General features: G+C 35.8%; 2 protein-coding genes across 4 annotated transcripts in view; one reads left to right on the forward strand and one right to left on the reverse strand.

Moving 5' to 3' along the window:
• Positions 1-2,356, reverse strand: part of ttbk2a (tau tubulin kinase 2a) — a 33,752-nt gene extending 31,396 nt beyond the window's left edge. For all 3 annotated transcript variants that reach the window (XM_081393897.1, XM_081393895.1, XM_081393896.1), the window contains exon 1: positions 2,146-2,356. The gene's annotated coding sequence lies outside the window, so the exon portion shown is untranslated. The remainder of the gene's footprint in view (positions 1-2,145) is intronic.
• Positions 2,357-4,450: 2,094 nt separating this feature from the next.
• ganc (glucosidase, alpha; neutral C) lies at positions 4,451-18,012 on the forward strand. The gene is made up of 24 exons (XM_081347378.1): positions 4,451-4,508; positions 4,715-4,777; positions 4,910-5,012; positions 6,283-6,410; positions 6,492-6,668; positions 6,774-6,795; positions 6,876-6,942; positions 7,999-8,095; positions 8,245-8,428; positions 9,234-9,378; positions 9,564-9,799; positions 9,867-9,993; positions 11,373-11,452; positions 11,615-11,758; positions 11,832-11,928; positions 12,020-12,121; positions 13,534-13,777; positions 13,855-13,919; positions 15,169-15,245; positions 15,320-15,394; positions 15,483-15,596; positions 16,650-16,762; positions 16,930-17,030; positions 17,131-18,012. Exons 1-24 carry the CDS (start codon positions 4,474-4,476, stop codon positions 17,235-17,237), a joined length of 2,703 nt encoding a protein of 900 aa, XP_081203504.1. The 5' UTR covers positions 4,451-4,473; the 3' UTR covers positions 17,238-18,012.
• Positions 18,013-18,068: the final 56 nt, after the last annotated feature.

The raw sequence follows: 18,068 nt of genomic DNA on the forward strand, positions 1-18,068 counted from the left end.
TAAAATGACTTGATTAGATTAAGGGGCCCGTGATCATAATATCGATATTACTATATTATGCATCTATTTTACACAACCAATTACATTTTGATTTATTCACAAATGCAACTCTAATAATATAGTCAAATTAATCATGAAAAAAGTCGCACATCAATTGTCTGATGACAGCTTATCTCTGGCTTGTGCAATACAATAAGCAATGACATCTGTTGAGAAATAAATACAAAAATGAATATAAAAAGACACAAAAAATAAAAGTTAAAACAACAACTGTCATCATATATTTAATATATTTTTAGAACAGTCAAAAAAAAGTATTTTTCTTTAGGATATTGTGTGCAGAAACAACTGTAGAAGCATCTGTAATCACTCTGTTCAAACTCCACTCCAGGATTTCCATGTCATGCATGCAAATTTTCTCTGGTCTGGAACACCAATAATAAAGCGAAAAATCCAAAGCTGTGTCCGAAATTGCACCCCATACCCTTAAATAGGGCACTATTTGAGTGGACAGCCATTTGTAGTGGTGTCCAAACCCTTATCGAGTGAACTCATTCAAACCCACAATGCACCACCACAATAACGAGTGTACAACATATGGCTGGATCCCAAATGGCACACTTGACTTGCGGTCTCGTGGCCTTAAATTAAGCGTGCTTGCCAAGTGTACGAGTCCGTAGTGTGTCCCATTTGGCATTTCAGTGCTTAGAAGTGTGCTCGCGAGCGCCGCCTTTGTGCCCTCGTTTCGCACCCTCCACACGAGTTACCTACCCAAGAATCATTGCGAAGTTGCGAACGACCAATTAGATAAATGAGGGGAGGAGTTTCGTGGCTGTTTGACTTTCGGTGGCATGATGTCATCAAGCCTGTCCCTAAAATACACTCTTGTGTGCCCTCGTGGACTCGAGGCCAGCGCCTCTTAGATCTGCACTTCCTGACGTCACCAAGTGTGAACTCAAAGGAGGTCAAGAAGGCCGGAGTGTGCCATTTGGGATCCAGCCAATGTATGCCCAACGGCTAGAGAATACCCACAATTCATTGCAGAATGATTTTCCACGTTTGGCCAGAAGATGGCGCCCACAGCTGAATCATCCATCCATTCATTTTCCAAAGCGCCAGTCCAATGTGGGTACAGCGTAATATCATAGAGGTATAAATTCCTTTTTAATTGATTATTAAATTGTTTAATTAAGGTTTATACATGCTAGATTCCATGACAGAGTTCAAGATAAATATTTTCATTACTACTGGTTATGAATGATTATTAAACAGCAAGCACAAACTATGCAAAAGCGGCAGCCTTTCCGGCGAACTCAGAGTCAGAATTCACTCACTCGTTTTCATTCACTCCCTCAAGTAGACTATATTAGTGGAGTAATGTGGGAATAGTGAATGAGGGTGTGGGGGCGATTTTTAACACAGCCCAAATGTGAGATACTAAAATATCAACCAATCAAATTGGAGGACTGAAAAAATTAGACAGTACTCTGTGTTGTACTTGTTGCTTTCCTTTGGATAAAAGCCTCAACCAAAAGAAAATGTAATAATACAGAGACATCAGATAAATTATATTATCTTTAAGAAGCGAGATAAACCTGCACTTAGAGCTTAGTGACACATAAACTTACGCTTAAGAACTGATCTGTGAAACTAATGTAACAGAGGTGTGCAGATTGTGCTAATTAACGTACGTAACACTCTGAGGACGATGTGTGTGTGTGTGTGTGTGTGTGTGTGTGTGTGTTTAGCAGAGCTTGTTTAAGTAATTATCAGATCATTACAGCATTTGCTTTTGTCTGCAAATATTGGTTTCATTGCAGACGAATTTTACTTCCTAATAAAAATTAAAATCAGAATATTTTCTTCCATATGTTAATAATGTTAATATTTCGTCTGTTTGAGTCTGATCTGGTTTAAGTTAATGGCAGCGGCCCGCTGTTGAAATGTGATCCGCACCGCTCGATGTGTCGCGTTGCTACAGTGAACACACACAACAACACATCCACACACTTTACAAATCACAAATTGTTCGTTCCAGTGGATATGACCTTGAAAACAGTGCTATAACTGCATTATTATGACTGCAGCTGTCACTGACGGCATGTCATGGAGCCGTGTGTCCGTATCCATGTTAACGTTACTCACCTCAATCCCGATCCTCACAGCGCCGGGTGTGGTTTATAATTCTCATAAAATACGCTTTAAAATCATGTCGAAGACGTCAAATTGTGTAAATACGCTGAATGTTCCTCCATGAAGACGAAAGGAGGTGTCATTTGCTCTGACATATGCACAACTGCACCGTGTTTTTGTAAATGTCCCTATCGCGGGTCCTTCAGCATCTCTGCAGATTCGTGACGTGCTGATCCTTCTGCCTGCATGCGCGCTCGTTCGCGACGCTATCGCCCTTCGCAACAGCAAGCGCGTGCACTAGCATTCCACTCTGAGAGTGCACGTAGATTCTCCGGGCGCGTTCTCGAGAACTGTTCAAAATGTGAGAAAGATCCCTCTTCTGTTTAAACACGGGACAGCACGCAAATCACAGTTTTGTCTGGTTTCTGACTTCTATAATAACTATTAGATAATATACAGTGTTTTGTGTAGACTAATTAATTACTGTAATTTAATTACTTTTCCCTTTTAAAAAGTAAAGTAAGGGATTACTCTTAATTATTCTGTAATTTAATTACAGTTACTAATTTAACATCAAAATGTAACGTCTAATGTAAAAATGTATGTTTTTAATGTCACTTTCTCCCTTTAAATGCTTTGGTCAGTTCAAGAGTAATTTATGCAATTTTATATTATTTATTGAAAATAATTAAACAAGCAGTTTCATGTCTATCCTTGTAACTGGTTGAGATTGATATGGTAGTTGGCTATAGGTAATGCATTACTTTTTAGAGAGAGTAGTTATCTAATTACACTGTTGAAGATGTAATTAGTAGCTAGTAATTAATTACTTTTTTAGAGTAACTTACCAAACAACACTGATAATATATGGTCCCTTTTGTAAGAAAGTGTACAAAAATCTACACTGTACACTTATTTTAAGAATTTTTTTTTTTTTGGATACATGCAATTCCTGATATCCAATATTGCTATCCATACATAAATTGCAGACAGAAAACACATATATATATATATATATATATATATATATATATATATATATATATATATATATATATATATATATATATATATATATATATATATATATATATATATTTGTGTGTGTCCTGTATAGATTTCCTTTTTGCCTTATAAATAATAATAAAAGCATTTCTACTCATTATTAAATGATGAGGAGGAAAGTGAAGGATATGCTGATAGGCCTACTGATAGAATACTGATAGAATACTGATAGAATACTGGGTTCCACTTGCCCTCTTAATTATCTTAGGGATAGTTGACCTGAAAATGAAAATGGTCATATTCACACTTACATGTGGTTCCAAACTATACATTTATTTATTCAGCGGAGCACAAAAGGATGAAGAACGTTGGTAACCAAGCAGTATCAGTTTCCATTGACTTCCATTGTAATTTTTGCCCAAAAGTCAAAATAGGTTTGCAATGACATGAAGGGTGAGTAGCCTAATTAATGACAAAGTAATTACAAAATGCCACAATTTTTGGGTGGACTATCCCTTTAATACCATTTAATACCTAACATATAATTCAAACCGGCATTTCTCAAAAGGAAGGAGGCAGACAATAATGTCAACACTATTTGAAAAGAAAATGCTATTTTTGTCCAATTACAGACCACCCAATCGTGCTCAACGTGACATTTCGACATAAATGTCACAGGGCTCAAAGAACCACAGACAGTGAAAAACGAGAATGGAGTACTATTAGAACTCAAATAGGCGGGGCTTAGTAGCCCAGACGTTCTCTGATTGGCCAGGTGTAGGGTCTAAAAAAGAATTCGGCGATTTTATGTATATAGTTCATATTTATATTTTACTTGTGCTTTAAAATCTAACCACTATTAATATATCTCATTGTCATACCTAAAGTGTAAATTATTGTCCAGACAGCTACTGAAATAACCTACCATATCAACGGTGACGGCTCTGGTCTCTGTTCCTTTTCTCAACGATACTGAGGATGAACCAATCACAGCCGTTTGTGATTAATGTACACAAATAATTTAAGAAAATATGTTTACACAGATTGATTAGGCAGGTTCCCGTTTGTATGCCAGATAGCAGTCGCTTAAATTTACAAACCTTGAGATTGAAATATTTAAAGAAAGACAAAACCCATTTAGATTTAAATTGCGTCTGAATCATAGACTGTAACAATGTCTGAATGGAGGATTCGGCTGTGTGAGCCATCATGCGCCCCCTTGCAGGGATATTTGTGCCCCATAAGAACATTTAATAGTATTAGAGTTTGTCGCCCAATAGAAAGAACACACACCACTAGCCCTGTCAAATAACTTCCTCTTCATGTGGCGGAATCATGGAGGTGAATGTTCTTTCAACTCAACCTGAGAGGTAACAAGCATTTCTGCAGCATTGAGATGGTCATGCTTGCACGTAATGTGATCAAAAGCACGTTGTTAAAATTGTGAGCGATATGTGTCTTTATCATCATTGTTGCCATTAAGGACATGCAGACTACTTGCTATTATTACAGTATTAAGAAAAATTAGGCCAGAGCCAATTGAACTGTATTTATGTACCATAACATTACATTACAGTGGCGTTCCGGGTGATGAGTTTAAAGAGAAGTTTAAGAAAAACCATGACATTACATTCTACAGGTAAGTATTATTATTGTTGGTATTATATTAATAATATCTAGATGCCATTATTTAGGATATTAGTCTCTTTATTTCTTAGGTGAAATAAATTGATTAAGTCTGAATTTGTTTGACCTTTGATCTCTACAATAGGCGACAGAGAGATAAAGCAGTGTCTCAGTACGTTGCCTCCTTGGAGACTTTATTGCTCACAGAGAGAGGAGCCAGTCTGGAGCTCTGTGAGCGGGACTCTCAGGTGGACTGCCACTGCTTTTTTCACATAGCTCATTCTTTCACTGTTGTCTAGGGCAGGGGTTTGTCAAAATATGTACACATGTTTTTTATTATTATTATTCTGCTTTCTAAAGACTTGGCTATAATTGTGAATTAAAGGGATAGTTCACCCAAAAATCATGTCATTCCAAACCTGTAAGACTTTCGTTCATCTTCAGAACACAAATGAAGATATTTTGTTGAAATCTGAGAGCTTTCTGTCCCTCCACTGACAGCTACGCAACTACCACTGTGACGCTTGATAAGCAAACATAAACAAAAGCCCAACCGAACCTGCTTGATGCGTGAGAACAAACCTCATTGGTTCTTGCAGAGGCTCAAACGTGCTGCGTAACACGAGAATGAACCTCATTGGTTCTCGCACGTCAAGCAAACATGCTTGAGCTTCCGTTTACCACAACTGATGTGTGAGTTGATGAATGTTTATATGTGAATAAAAGCCTAAATTCAGTCTGTTCATCATATAAAGCAATCGTCTCATCCGAAAACTTAGACTAAGCTGCTCATATGGATTAGTTTTACTATCTCTTTATGAACTTTTTGAAGCGTCAAAGTGGTAGTTGCATAGCTGTCAATGGAGGGACAGAAAGCTCTTGGGCTAATGAGGTTTGAATGACATGAGGGTAAGTAAATGATGACAGAATTTTCATTTTTGGGTGAACTAACCCTTTAAGACCACATTTTTATTTTTTATTATAAAGTAAAATATATATTTTTTTGGAATGGCTCACCAAGGCTGCATTTATTTGGTCGAAATACAGTTCAAAAAAGCAATTTTGTGAGATATTCTTACAATTTAAAATAACTTTTTTCAATTGTTATATATTTTCATATGCAATTTATTCCTGCGATGCAAAGCTGAATTTTCAGCATAATTACCCCAGTCTTCAGTGTCACATGATCCTTCAGAAATCATTCTAATATGCTGATTTGGTGCTCAAGAAACATTTCTTGTCACAGATGAACATGAGCACAGTTGAAAACGGTTGTGCTGCTTAATACTTTTGTGGAAACCGTAATTCTTTTTCCTTGAATAAAAGATTCACGATTCCTTGAATAAAATTTAAAAAAATTGTTAAATTAAAAATATCTTTACTGTTACATTTGACCAATTTAATGTGTACTTGCTGAATAAAAAAAAAGTTTAATGTTTAAAGAATGTAAAGTTTGGAAGTATTCAAAGATGCAAAATATCAAAAAAACGTTATCGAAATTATTTCTATATCTTCCAGAATCGGCTGAGTCTTCAAATACGGGCAACCCAAAATGGAACGATCAGAGTTTCTATTGATGAGCTTCAGCCAGTGAAACAACGCTACCACGTTTCAGACGTTCTGGTTGGAGAGATGAGATATGAGCCGTAAGCCATCAACTTCACAATTCTCTTCACATCTCTCCTAGATCTGCTACTGCCAGTTCTTCATTGTGATGTCTTTGACAGGCTGAGAGTTCATTGGAAAAGAGAGGACTGTGTATGTCTAACTTGGGGTCTGGGACAGTACCAGTTGCTGGTTTCCTTTTCACCTTTCAAACTAGAGATTTCCTGTGATGGGGAGGAGATTGTCACACTTAACCCAGAAAACAAACTCTACTTTGAGACTCTGCAAGATCCAACAAGGTATGAGGAACAATACTTGAGGACTGTTGTTTTATACTCCCATAAAAACCTATTTGGTAATAGCTGATGTTGTTTCCCATTTAACTCTATTTAAATTTCTTACAGGTCATCTTCAAATTCATGTCAGGTGAGATTATAGGCTTTAATGCGAAAATGTATGATTGAGAGAACTTACTTGTTTGACAAATCATGTTCTCCATCTCAAAGGGAGATGAAAATCAATGCGGGCTGTGGAAGGAAACTTTCAGACAGTTTGAGGACATCAAGGCAAACGGTAAACCGCCATAACATACAGAATAAAACTCCATTGTTCATTTCATCAACTCCAGTGAAACTTGTATTATTATTAATATGATTGTTTGTATTACTAATGATGTATACATAGGGTTAGGGATTTAAACAAACCCTAGAAGCCCGTTCACACCAATGCCAATAACTATAACGATGTCTACAAAGTTTTATTATTCATTCTAATTCAATGAGAATAGCAAAGTCCAAACCACTACTGTAATGGTAATGACACAATATCATTTGAATCACTTTCAGAACTATTTTTCCCAGCTGATGAACAATAAAAACATTGACAGCCAATCAGAACCCACCTGACTTTAAAGAGCATGAGTGTTTAAAGAAGCAGAAGAACTGCTGTGTGCATTTCTAATGAGCAGAATGTTATCGGCCCTTGCTTGGTGTCGAGTGGACGCCAGTATTGTAATTGTTATAGTTATCTTTCTTGGTATAAACAGGCCTTAACTGTAACGGTGTGGTCACATTTATCATTATTTGGCTGAATTTTGCAGGCAAAACCCAGTAAGTTTAAATAGAATCCATGTGTTTGGGAATTTTGTGAGAGGTCAAAAAAATCCCCAGACAAATTTTGCCACGTTGACCAACAGAAAGCTGCTTAGTTTGAAAGTGACTTCTGTGTGAACTGTGCTTTCTGGCAATCTACCACTTTTGCCCATAGATTTTTGCTAAAAATTTGCCAAAAAAGACAGTTCCTTAAAGGGATAGTTCACTCAAAAATGAAAAATTGAAAAATAATTTACTCACCCTTAAGTTGTTCCAACCAAACGTATGAGTTTCTTTCTTCTGTTGAACACAAAAGAAGACATTTTGAAGAATGTTGGTAGCCAGACTGTTGACGTTTTTGTTTTCCTACTATGGAAGTCAATTGCTACTGTCAACTGTCTGGTTACCAACATTCTTCAAAATATTTTCTTTTGTGTTCTGCAGAAGAGAGAAATTCATACATAGTTTTACATGAGCAAGCACCAGCCACATTCTCTAGTTATTTTATAACATATCATTGCTGATGTCTTAAATTCAGGTCCTAGTTCAGTGGGATTGGACTTAAGTCTCCATGGGTTCAACCATACGTATGGTCTTCCTGAACATGCTGATACCCTGGTGTTGAAGGACACAAGGTAGTGCACTTCATAAAATATCTCAGTTTGCTTTCTAAAACTGATGTGGTTGAGACACTATCCCTACTTATAGAAGACAAATTGAACAGAATAGACTCTTACCTAATATGATGTAGCAGTCAAACCCCAACACTTGTTTTACTTCACAGTGTCTCTGAGGCGTATCGGCTGTACAACTTGGATGTGTTTGGCTATGACATCAATAGCAGGTTTGGTCTTTACGGTTCTGTCCCTGTCCTGATAGCTCACAAGCCAGAGAGGACAGCTGGAGTGTTCTGGCTGAATGCGTCCGAGACTCTGGTTGATGTCAAGTACAATTCAGAGCCAAATGAGGTGCAGTTCTATTATTCAATCGACTGTTTGGAAACAATTGTAATAGTGTTTGGTGTCACTAGGGGGCCAGAAATTACACACTGCAAAGTTGAAATGACTTTCATATGACAGTTGACCTAGCTAACAAAAATATATTTTAAGAATGTTTTGCTAACATTCCCATTAAGTTATGAAGACTTTATTTCTGAATGTTCCCTGAACGTTGAAATGCTTTAAAAAATATTTTTCTTGGTTATACGAATGTTAAAGGGATAGACACCCAAAAATGAAAATTCTGTCATTATTTACTCACCCTCAAATTGTTCCAAACCAGTATGAGTTTTTTTCTTCTGCTGAACACAAATGAAGATATTTTGAAGAATATAAGTAACCAAACAGTTGGGCACCATTGACTTCCATAGTATGGGAAAAAAATACTATGGAAGTCAATGGCTACCGTCAACTGTTGGTTACCGACATTCTTCAAAATATCTACTTTTGTGCTCAGCAGAAGAAAGAAACTCATACTGGTTTGGCACAGCATGAGGGTGAGTAAATGATAGAATTTTCATTTTTGGGTGAACTATCCCTTTAAGGGAACATTGCTTTATAGTTTTGCAAACATCATGGGAACGTTACTTTTGAATGTTCTCTGAACGTTCTGAAACAAGTAGTAACATTAGGTAAACTTTGAGAGAACCTTGCCAGAACATTAGCCACAGTTTTAAAAACATTCCCTGTTAGCTGAAGAATAGTCTAAATCAATAAAATAGGAGAAACGTTTTTTTAGATGTTTTTCAGTTGATTATTTTTGTTGTCTGAACAGAATGAGGATGAACCACCAGGGAAGAAAAGCAAGATCGCACCGCAGACTGATGTTAGATGGATATCAGAGAGCGGCACAATCGACTGTTTCATTTTGCTGGGACCCACGGCTACCCAAGTGTTCTCTCAGTACGCTCAACTCACAGGTACTGACTATTCCCCAAATATTGTCAATGGTGGTATAACGAAAATGTACATTTGTAGGTTTTTCATTGACATTGATTTTTTTCCTCGCACATTCAAGTTACAAATGTCCGCACTTGCTCTTATATTAAAAAGAAGATGGCTTGAAATGTATACAGAAGTCCCTTTAGTATTTCTCTGCCAACAGGCTATCAGGCTCTTCCTCCACTCTTCTCTTTGGGCTATCACCAATGCCGCTGGAACTACGAGGACGAGGCAGATGTGAAAGCTGTGGATGCTGGATTTGACTCCCACAGTATTCCGTATGATGTCATATGGTTGGACATAGAGCACACAAATGGGAAGCGCTACTTCACCTGGGACTCCAAGCTTTTTCCAAACCCAGCAGAACTACAGCGTCACCTCCAGAAGAAGAACAGGAAGGTATAGTAATGGGCTTCTAAAGATAAAAGGTATCAGGTTTTTTTATGTTTATTATTTGCCTCTTTAGTTGGTTGTTATTAGTGACCCGCACATCAAGATCGATCCTGATTGGTCGGTTTACTGTGAAGCTAAAGACGGAGGCCATTTTGTGAAGAATAGAGAAGGCACTGTTTATGAAGGAACATGTTGGCCAGGTAAGATCCAGCATACATGAAAAGGCCAGTCTCAGATTCACATAACTGTTTATCGTATCATACAGAAAAAATTCTCAACAAGACTGTTGTACCTGCAGTAACTGTTAAAAGTCAAACCGAATCCTAGAAATCCTACCATCTATTGATTCCAGTTTGTTCTCTAAACTCTCCATAACTCTTCATTAGTGATCACTATTACTAGGCTAATGATTAAAGGGAAATATTTCACCCAAAAATGAAAATCAGTGTTATTTTATTAATATTTATTTACTATTCTATTGTAGTGTTTAACATTTTGTATTAGCTATTATTTTTATAGCTATAATTTTAGTTAAAGGTTTAGTAATTTCATGTGCCTTTGTCAAATTTATTAGATTTGGGTTTTTTTAATATTTCTATTTAGCTTCATTGTCATGGGTGGTTGAAAATCAGGAATGAAAAAGTTTACAAAACACTCTGGATTCTTAGAATCAAAAAACATGAACGGAACAAGCAACTAAACTTGACAAATACCGAACAAAGACTGAAAACAAGCACAATATATACACTGTAAAAAACAACAAAACAAGCAACAGGTGTAAAACATAAACAATCAATGTGATAACTTGGGGAAAAAAGGGGATATGAAACAAACAGGTGAACCAGGAACACGTATTACTCATGTGCATGACATCACCTTTTCACAAATTCACGTTTTGTGAATTGATAACAGAATTGTTTTCAAAAACGCGCACTTTGAAACCGTGAAAGTTTGCGTTTCCAGGCTGCCAAAACACTGTTGTCGCGTAAATGAACTGTCAAAGTGCATAGTCAAAGCGTTTTTAGTTGAAAACGGTGTCGTGTAAACGCCCCCCTTAGTTTTAGTAATTTTAGTACTTCAAATTAAACTTATTTTATTTTAGTTGGTTGCCAGGAAGCCTTTCTCATTTTCATTCAAGTTTATATTAAAATCAGCTAATATATGTATTTAAATTTATTTCAGCATAATTTCAATTAATGGTTAAACATTTTAATAGTTTTAGTTTTAGTTAACAATAACAACACTGAAAATTCTTCATTTACTCACCCTCATATCGTTTGACTTCCTGTCTTCTGTGGAATCCAAAAGAAGATATTTTGAAGAATGTTTGTAAGTAATAAAAAAAATGTGGTTACCATTGATTTTCACTGTTAGGACAAAAAAAAAAAATCTGAAAAAAAAAAATCAGATTTTGTGTTCCACAGAAGAAATAAAATAACATGAGACATGAGGGAGTAAAGGATGTCAACATTTTTATTTTTGGAAGAACTATCCCTTTAATAATAGATTTATTTATATTGAGATCTTGTTTCACATCAAATTTAGCACTCACATTTCAAGAAAATGACTGTTCCATCAGGTGAATCCAGTTATTTGGACTTCAGTAGCTCAAAGACAAGATCATGGTATGCCAGACAGTTCTCTCTAAGCAAATATGAAGTGAGTCTCAAATTTTGGTCACTATTAAGGTTTTTTCTAATACTTCCAATCTTACTGTGCACTATTTGAAGTGGTTCCTTAGCATTTTTTGATCTAAAAACCAATTTGTTGTCTCTTCATTTCTATTGGAAACTGTTTGCTCTTCATCCACTCTTCCGTTAGGGCTCAACAGAATCGTTGTTTGTGTGGAACGACATGAATGAACCTTCTGTCTTTAACGGGCCAGAGCAGACAATGCCAAAAGATGCAGTGCACTTCGGAGGATGGGAACATAGGGAACTACACAACTTATATGGCTTCTATCAGGTAAGCTCAGTCAAAACATGCTTATAATATATACATAGATTATGGTTATATATATATTTTTCCCCCTTCACAGCATATGGCTACATTTGAGGGCTTATTAACCCGCTCAGGTGGCACAGAAAGGCCGTTTATCCTTTCACGTTCCTTCTTTGCTGGGTCTCAAAGATTAGGTAACTTCAAAATCAGATGACATACACTATACCCATTGTGTTGATGGAAACAAACACGGCCCATAGCAACACTGATCTGTTTATGTCTCAGGTGCCATATGGACTGGGGACAATGTTGCTACTTGGGAGTACTTGAAGATTTCAATACCCATGCTGCTGTCACTGAGTTTGACAGGAATACAGTTTTGTGGAGGTTAGACTAATAAAGTGACAGTTTTTATGTCATATTCATGTTAATATATCATATTTTAACCTACAAAGTAAGTTGATTGTAATATTAATGTTGGTAAATATTTCATACATATACATACATTAACACTAATGGCCTAAAATTAACTTTTTGCCTCACCTGCCAATGGCCATGAAACTGTTTTTGCAAAAACAGGCAGTTATGACGTCCAAATTTTAGATACCAGTGAAAATTCACGATTGTCAGCTACACAAATTGAATAAAGTAGGCTAATCAAATGTAAAATAACACTGCATATTCTTCACTGTATAAATTAAACATAGATTAATCCTTATTAAAGTTACAAAAGTTATTCAGTCAAGAGCAGTAAGTGTTTTTAACATTAAAACGCAGAGATAAGCAGGTATTTTAGACTGCTACCACTTTAAGAACGAATACTGATACATTCTGTACACATGTTACGTGTACTGTTTACGTTCATTTAAGACATAGCCGACTATGTTTACTAGGATGCTCGCTGAGACGGGCATTTTTTACATAATTTTGTGTGAATTTGTCCGTTCAAGCACAAGAAGACGTGAAAGAGAGCTTGATTTAGTATTCACACACTGTCTGAGACACGGCTTTCTGGGCGTGCGCTTCGGATGTTTAAACTTCCTACACAGCGCGTGAGTAATGAATTGAGTTCCCTTTCGCATCTTCTTGAGCTTGAATATTTAAATTGTCAAGGCTTAAACTTTCACGACGATGCGGGGCTGGTCCGTCAACTGTCCCGAGCATTGTTCAACATTAAATTGTTAGAATTCATAAAAACTTCGCCAACTGACCGATTGACACCGTTTCATATACTTTTATTTCATGTATTAATTTTAGGCCCTGAATACACTACTATTCAAAAGTTTGGGTATAGTAATTCTTTTTTTTTTTTTAAAGAAATTAACACTTTTATGCAACAGCGACACATTAATTTGATCAAAAGTGACAGTAAAGACATTTATTATGTTATAAACGATTTCTATTTAAAATAAATGCTCTTCCTTTGCAATTTCTATTCATTAAATAATCCTGATAAAAAGTATCATGGTTTCCACAGAAATATTAAGCCACACAACTGTTTTCAACATTGATAATAATAATAAATGTTTCTTGAGCACCAAATCAGCATATTAGAATGATTTCTGAAGGATCATGTGACACTGAAGACAATGATGTTGAAAATTCAGCTTTGACATCACAGGAATAAAGTACATTTTAAAATGTATTACAATTGAAATTTGTTATTTTAAATTGTAATAATATTTCACAATATTACTGTTTTACTGTATATTTGGTCAAACTTTTGCACGATAGTGTTTTTTCTTGCTGAACTGGGTGTAAAATGACCATCACTGATTGAATATGGTGTGTGTGTGTAGCTGATGTAGGGGGATTTGTGCAGGATCCAGACCCTGAGCTCCTGGTCCGCTGGTATCAAGCAGGGGCTCTTCAGCCATTTTTCAGAGGACACTCTGCTAAAGTGACCAAGCGTCGTGAGCCCTGGCTGTTCGGGGTCGAAGTCACCTCTGCAATCCGCTCTGCTGTTCAGGACAGATACTGTCTCCTGCCGTACTGGTACACTCTGTTCCACCAAGCACACGTGTCAGCCCTGCCTCCCATCAGGTACTGCATTTTAAACTGCAGCACAACCTTATTTACTATGGCTTCTATGTATGCTGATAGTGTGTGTTTCCCTGCAGACCTCTTTGGGTAGAGTTTCCCAGCGATTCAAGCACGTTTGCTGTGGAGAACCAGTACATGATTGGTAAACATGACTAGATCTGCTGTGTAATATTGCTAATAAAATCACTATCAGTGTGGTATATGGAAGAAAAAAATAGATATCGTGGCCACAAATTAAGAATTTGTTGTCATTACTGTTGTCTTTTGCCACATTTGATTAATTTGTTCCCTCGTTTTAGTCAAATTGTGGCCATTTTGTAGCAATTTGTTTTAATTTAGTTCTATTGTGATCACGAATGAGAGAACATATTAGTACAACGTGGCCAAGATTTAACTAAAATGAGTGAATGAATAAATATTCTTAATTCGTGGCCACTAAACATTTTTGACATGCAAGGAAAACAACTTTCCAAAGCATACATTCCCAAGTGTAATATACTTTTTACTCTACTAAATTCTACAAAATCCTATCAGTCCTTGTTGTTTCGAACTGAAGAATTCAACACATTTCAAGACGCGATTGCAATGTCCGATTTGTTAGCGATTTCTTCGTGAGCTGATTGTTTTCAATGAACCTGTTGAAACGGTTCACACATCTCACTGAATGATTCATTCACAAGTTTGATTCATTGATTCATGATTTAATGATTCATTCACAATTCATTCAGATTGAGTCTCAGGTTAGCAATTCACTGAGATATCTGACTCAAAATATGACAAGTACCATGAGATCCTCGGAGCTCGAGCTTGTGCGGACTGACGGCGTGAAAACAGATGCTGAATTTTAAGTATTGATTATTGTATAAAAAAAAATCACATTTTAGGTCATAAATGTCAGCCATTTAGCTGTTTAAACCTACTTGAAATTTAACATTGAATTATAATGTTAAAATTATTCAAATTAATGCACATGTGTCTTCCTTGCTACTGTAGGAGTTTCAAATGATATCAGACTTAGATTTTTAACGTTTATTGTTTTGATAGTGTGTTTTGGTAATAAAATAAAATGTTTGGTTATTTGCAGAATGCAGATCAATAAATATTCAATGTTTTCATCTACTAATTTTCCTTATTGTAGGATAAAATATAAAATATATAAAATTGCAAAATAATGGTTCATCGATCACTTACTTTTAATACTCACTCTAAGTAAATAAAAAATCCAAGTATAGTACTTATGTACTTCTACTCTAGAAGTGCAATATCTTTTCCTCTTGATTTGTGTACTTCATCCACCATTGGTCACTATAAATTATATATATATATTTGAGACTTTTTAAAACATAGCAGTCCAATATCAGACACCATTCTAACTAATGGACATTTTTCAGGCAGTGCTCTCCTTGTGTGCCCTGTGACAGAACCTGGGGTCACAGAGGTCAGGGTTTTGCTCCCAGGGTCTGATGAGGTAAGCCTAATTCACAAATGAATTGTACTGAAGGTTAAAGTGTGTTTATAAGAGATGTTTTGTGTGTTTAAAAGCTGTGGTACGACACAAACACGGCAGAAGTACACAAGGGTGCCAGAACTCTGGATCTGCCAGTGACTCTGAACACCGTGAGTGACTCACACTACATCTCTGATACAGCAGTCTCATGAATATAGTGGTCATACAGAGTTATTTACGGTATACCCTCTGTGTAAGGTGCCCGTGTTCCAGCGTGGCGGGACAGTGGTGCCCAGGAGAGCAGGCTGTGGGTCCAGTACAGCAGACTTACAGCAGCATCCAATCACTCTCACTGTGGCACTGGACACTAAGGTGACCACATGACAATAAAACAGTACAGGTCAGGGATGGAATCAGATGCTAATATCATAATATACATGTATCACAGTTTCCACAAACAATATTAAGCAGCACAACTGTTTTCCGCATTGATAATAATGTTCCTAGAGCAGCAAATCAGCATATTAGAATGAAGGATCATGTGACAGTAAAGACTGGAGTAATGATGCTGAGAATTCAGCTTTGATCACAGGAATAAATTACATTTTAAAATATATTGGTTAGTGTTAAGTTGCTTGTAATTATAGATAATTCACTGTTATTACTATAGTAAGTACAGGTAACCTGTAATAAGGACACAATAAAGCTGAGTGTGTACCAAATTTGTGCTTATATCGCCCTCTCCAAGACTTAATATTACTATGGAACTGTTTGATTTTCATTTATGTTATGCTATGCTACAGTATTTACATGGTACTCTAAAGCAACGGTTTCCAAAGCATTTGGGAATGCAGTGTGCACTAGGTTCTCTTTATTTACATTCACATAATTTTCAATGGAAGTTTACTGCATTTCACCAGTATTCTGTCAAAATAAAGCTCAAAGTTTTCTTTGCAGTACAATTGTGATTTACAACAGTAATATATTCTGCCTTCATTTTTTTTTTTTAGAGTTATTCAATTAATAATAATAATTATTATTATTTCTTTTAAAATAATTTACAAATAAAAACAATAAAAAAATGTGACCATTAACCATCATCAGAAAACTGTGAATTTGCAAATGCGTTTTTAATTTATTGAAATATTAACTTAAAATCTCAGGGGGTACTTCAAGTAAATATTTTCGGATGACAAAAAAGTTTTGGAACCCGAGCTCTAAAGTATTTCAAATTATGTCCAGAAAACATAGTATTGCAAGTGAACATGTCCAAAGAAACATGGTTGTTTTTGTTAGTGCCTCATGGTCAAATCTTGAGGAGCCCAACATTAAACAAGATTTGAACACACACACACACACACACACACACACACACACACATAATAATAGACCGCATTGATCTGGATTATGTGTTTTGCATTACAGGACAATGCTGATGGAGTTGTATATCTGGATGACGGTCACTCTTTTAGTTACAGAGACCAGAAGCAGTTCTGCCTGCGCCGTTTTAGCATGCGAGTTGGCAGGCTTGTTAGCAGGTAATGGCTCAACATCACTTTTCATTTTAGGGATGGTCTTATATTTAAAAGTTTGACCTTTTGGTACTGTTTACAAGAAATTTGAAATGTAAACAGAACAGGGTACATACCATTGTGTGTGTTCAGAAAGCTCAGTACGCCGTTCTCCTTGTGCCTTGTGTTTTCAGCTGTGCTGATGATAAAGGCTCGTTTGTCTCCGATGACAAAGTGGAATCAGTGGTCATTCTTGGTCTGAAAAGTTTGAAAAGAAAACCCAAGCTCAAGTCAGGTGTGTAGACGGCACAAGTTTTCTTTTGTGTATACATAAATAATGTGGTGTTAAATATAAACCAGAGAGTTATAATATAAACCTTCTGTTTCTCTTTAAGGTGCGGCGAGGACACCAGTCATGTTTGAGTTTGACGTTAAACGAGGTGTATTAACTTTTACTGGCTTGGGCCTAGAATTACACAAAGACTGGGAAATAATAATATAGTGGATGGTAGTTTTCAAATGTCCCGGATTGCATTGTTTTATTTTATTTTTACAATTTTAATTTAGGTATTTTTCAGATGCTGTTGCATGCCTTAAAAAGTGTCAGCAGCTTATAATTGCAATAAAACATTATAATTTGGTTAATTAAATCGGCAATTTAATAATGCAGATTAATATTAAAGATTCCCTCCATAATGATTGTCTACCTCAATAATGAGTTTGTTTTAACGTGAATTACTAGCTGTTTTCCTTACATGATACTGTAGATTTAACATGATGGAGGTGAAATTTGTTTTGAAAAGAAAAAAATTGCAACAACATCTTAATTTCTGAATAAAGAATTCTGAAAGAGAAAAGTAATTTTGTTTGTTTATGATCCATGTACAGTACCATTCAAAAGGTTGTGGTCAGTAAGATCATTTTATTTAAGAAATTGATATTTTTATTTAGTAAGGATCCATTTAATTGATCAAATGTGACAGTAAACACATTTATGTTACAAAAGATTTCTATTTCACATAAATGTTGTTCTTTTAAAACGTTCCTATCATCAAAGAATCCTGAGAAATTGTCTCATGATTTCCAAAAATGAATAATATTAAAAGAAATGTTTCTTGAGTACAAAATCAGCATATTAGAATGATTTCTGACGGATCATGTGACACCTAAGACTGAAGTAACGATGCTGAATAAATTACATTCTAACAGTTATTTTAAACTGTAATAATGTCACACATTATGATTGGTGCTGCAAAAGAGACCTCTGAAAAACATTAGTAAAAATCTTACCGACCCCAAACTTTTGAATGCTATTGTATGATACAACTGAACA

Source organism: Scardinius erythrophthalmus (genome assembly GCF_964197995.2).
Source record: "Scardinius erythrophthalmus genome assembly, chromosome: 19".
NCBI lineage: Eukaryota > Metazoa > Chordata > Actinopteri > Cypriniformes > Leuciscidae > Scardinius > Scardinius erythrophthalmus.

Coding starts and splice junctions, on each gene's coding strand:
- ganc (XM_081347378.1), top strand. CDS start 4,474: ATGGAGGTGAATGTTCTTTCAACTCAACCTGAGAG. Junction 11,759..11,831: donor ACTTATATGGCTTCTATCAG/GTAAGCTCAGTC, acceptor CCCCCTTCACAG/CATATGGCTACATTTGAGGG. Junction 17,031..17,130: donor AAAACCCAAGCTCAAGTCAG/GTGTGTAGACGG, acceptor TTTCTCTTTAAG/GTGCGGCGAGGACACCAGTC.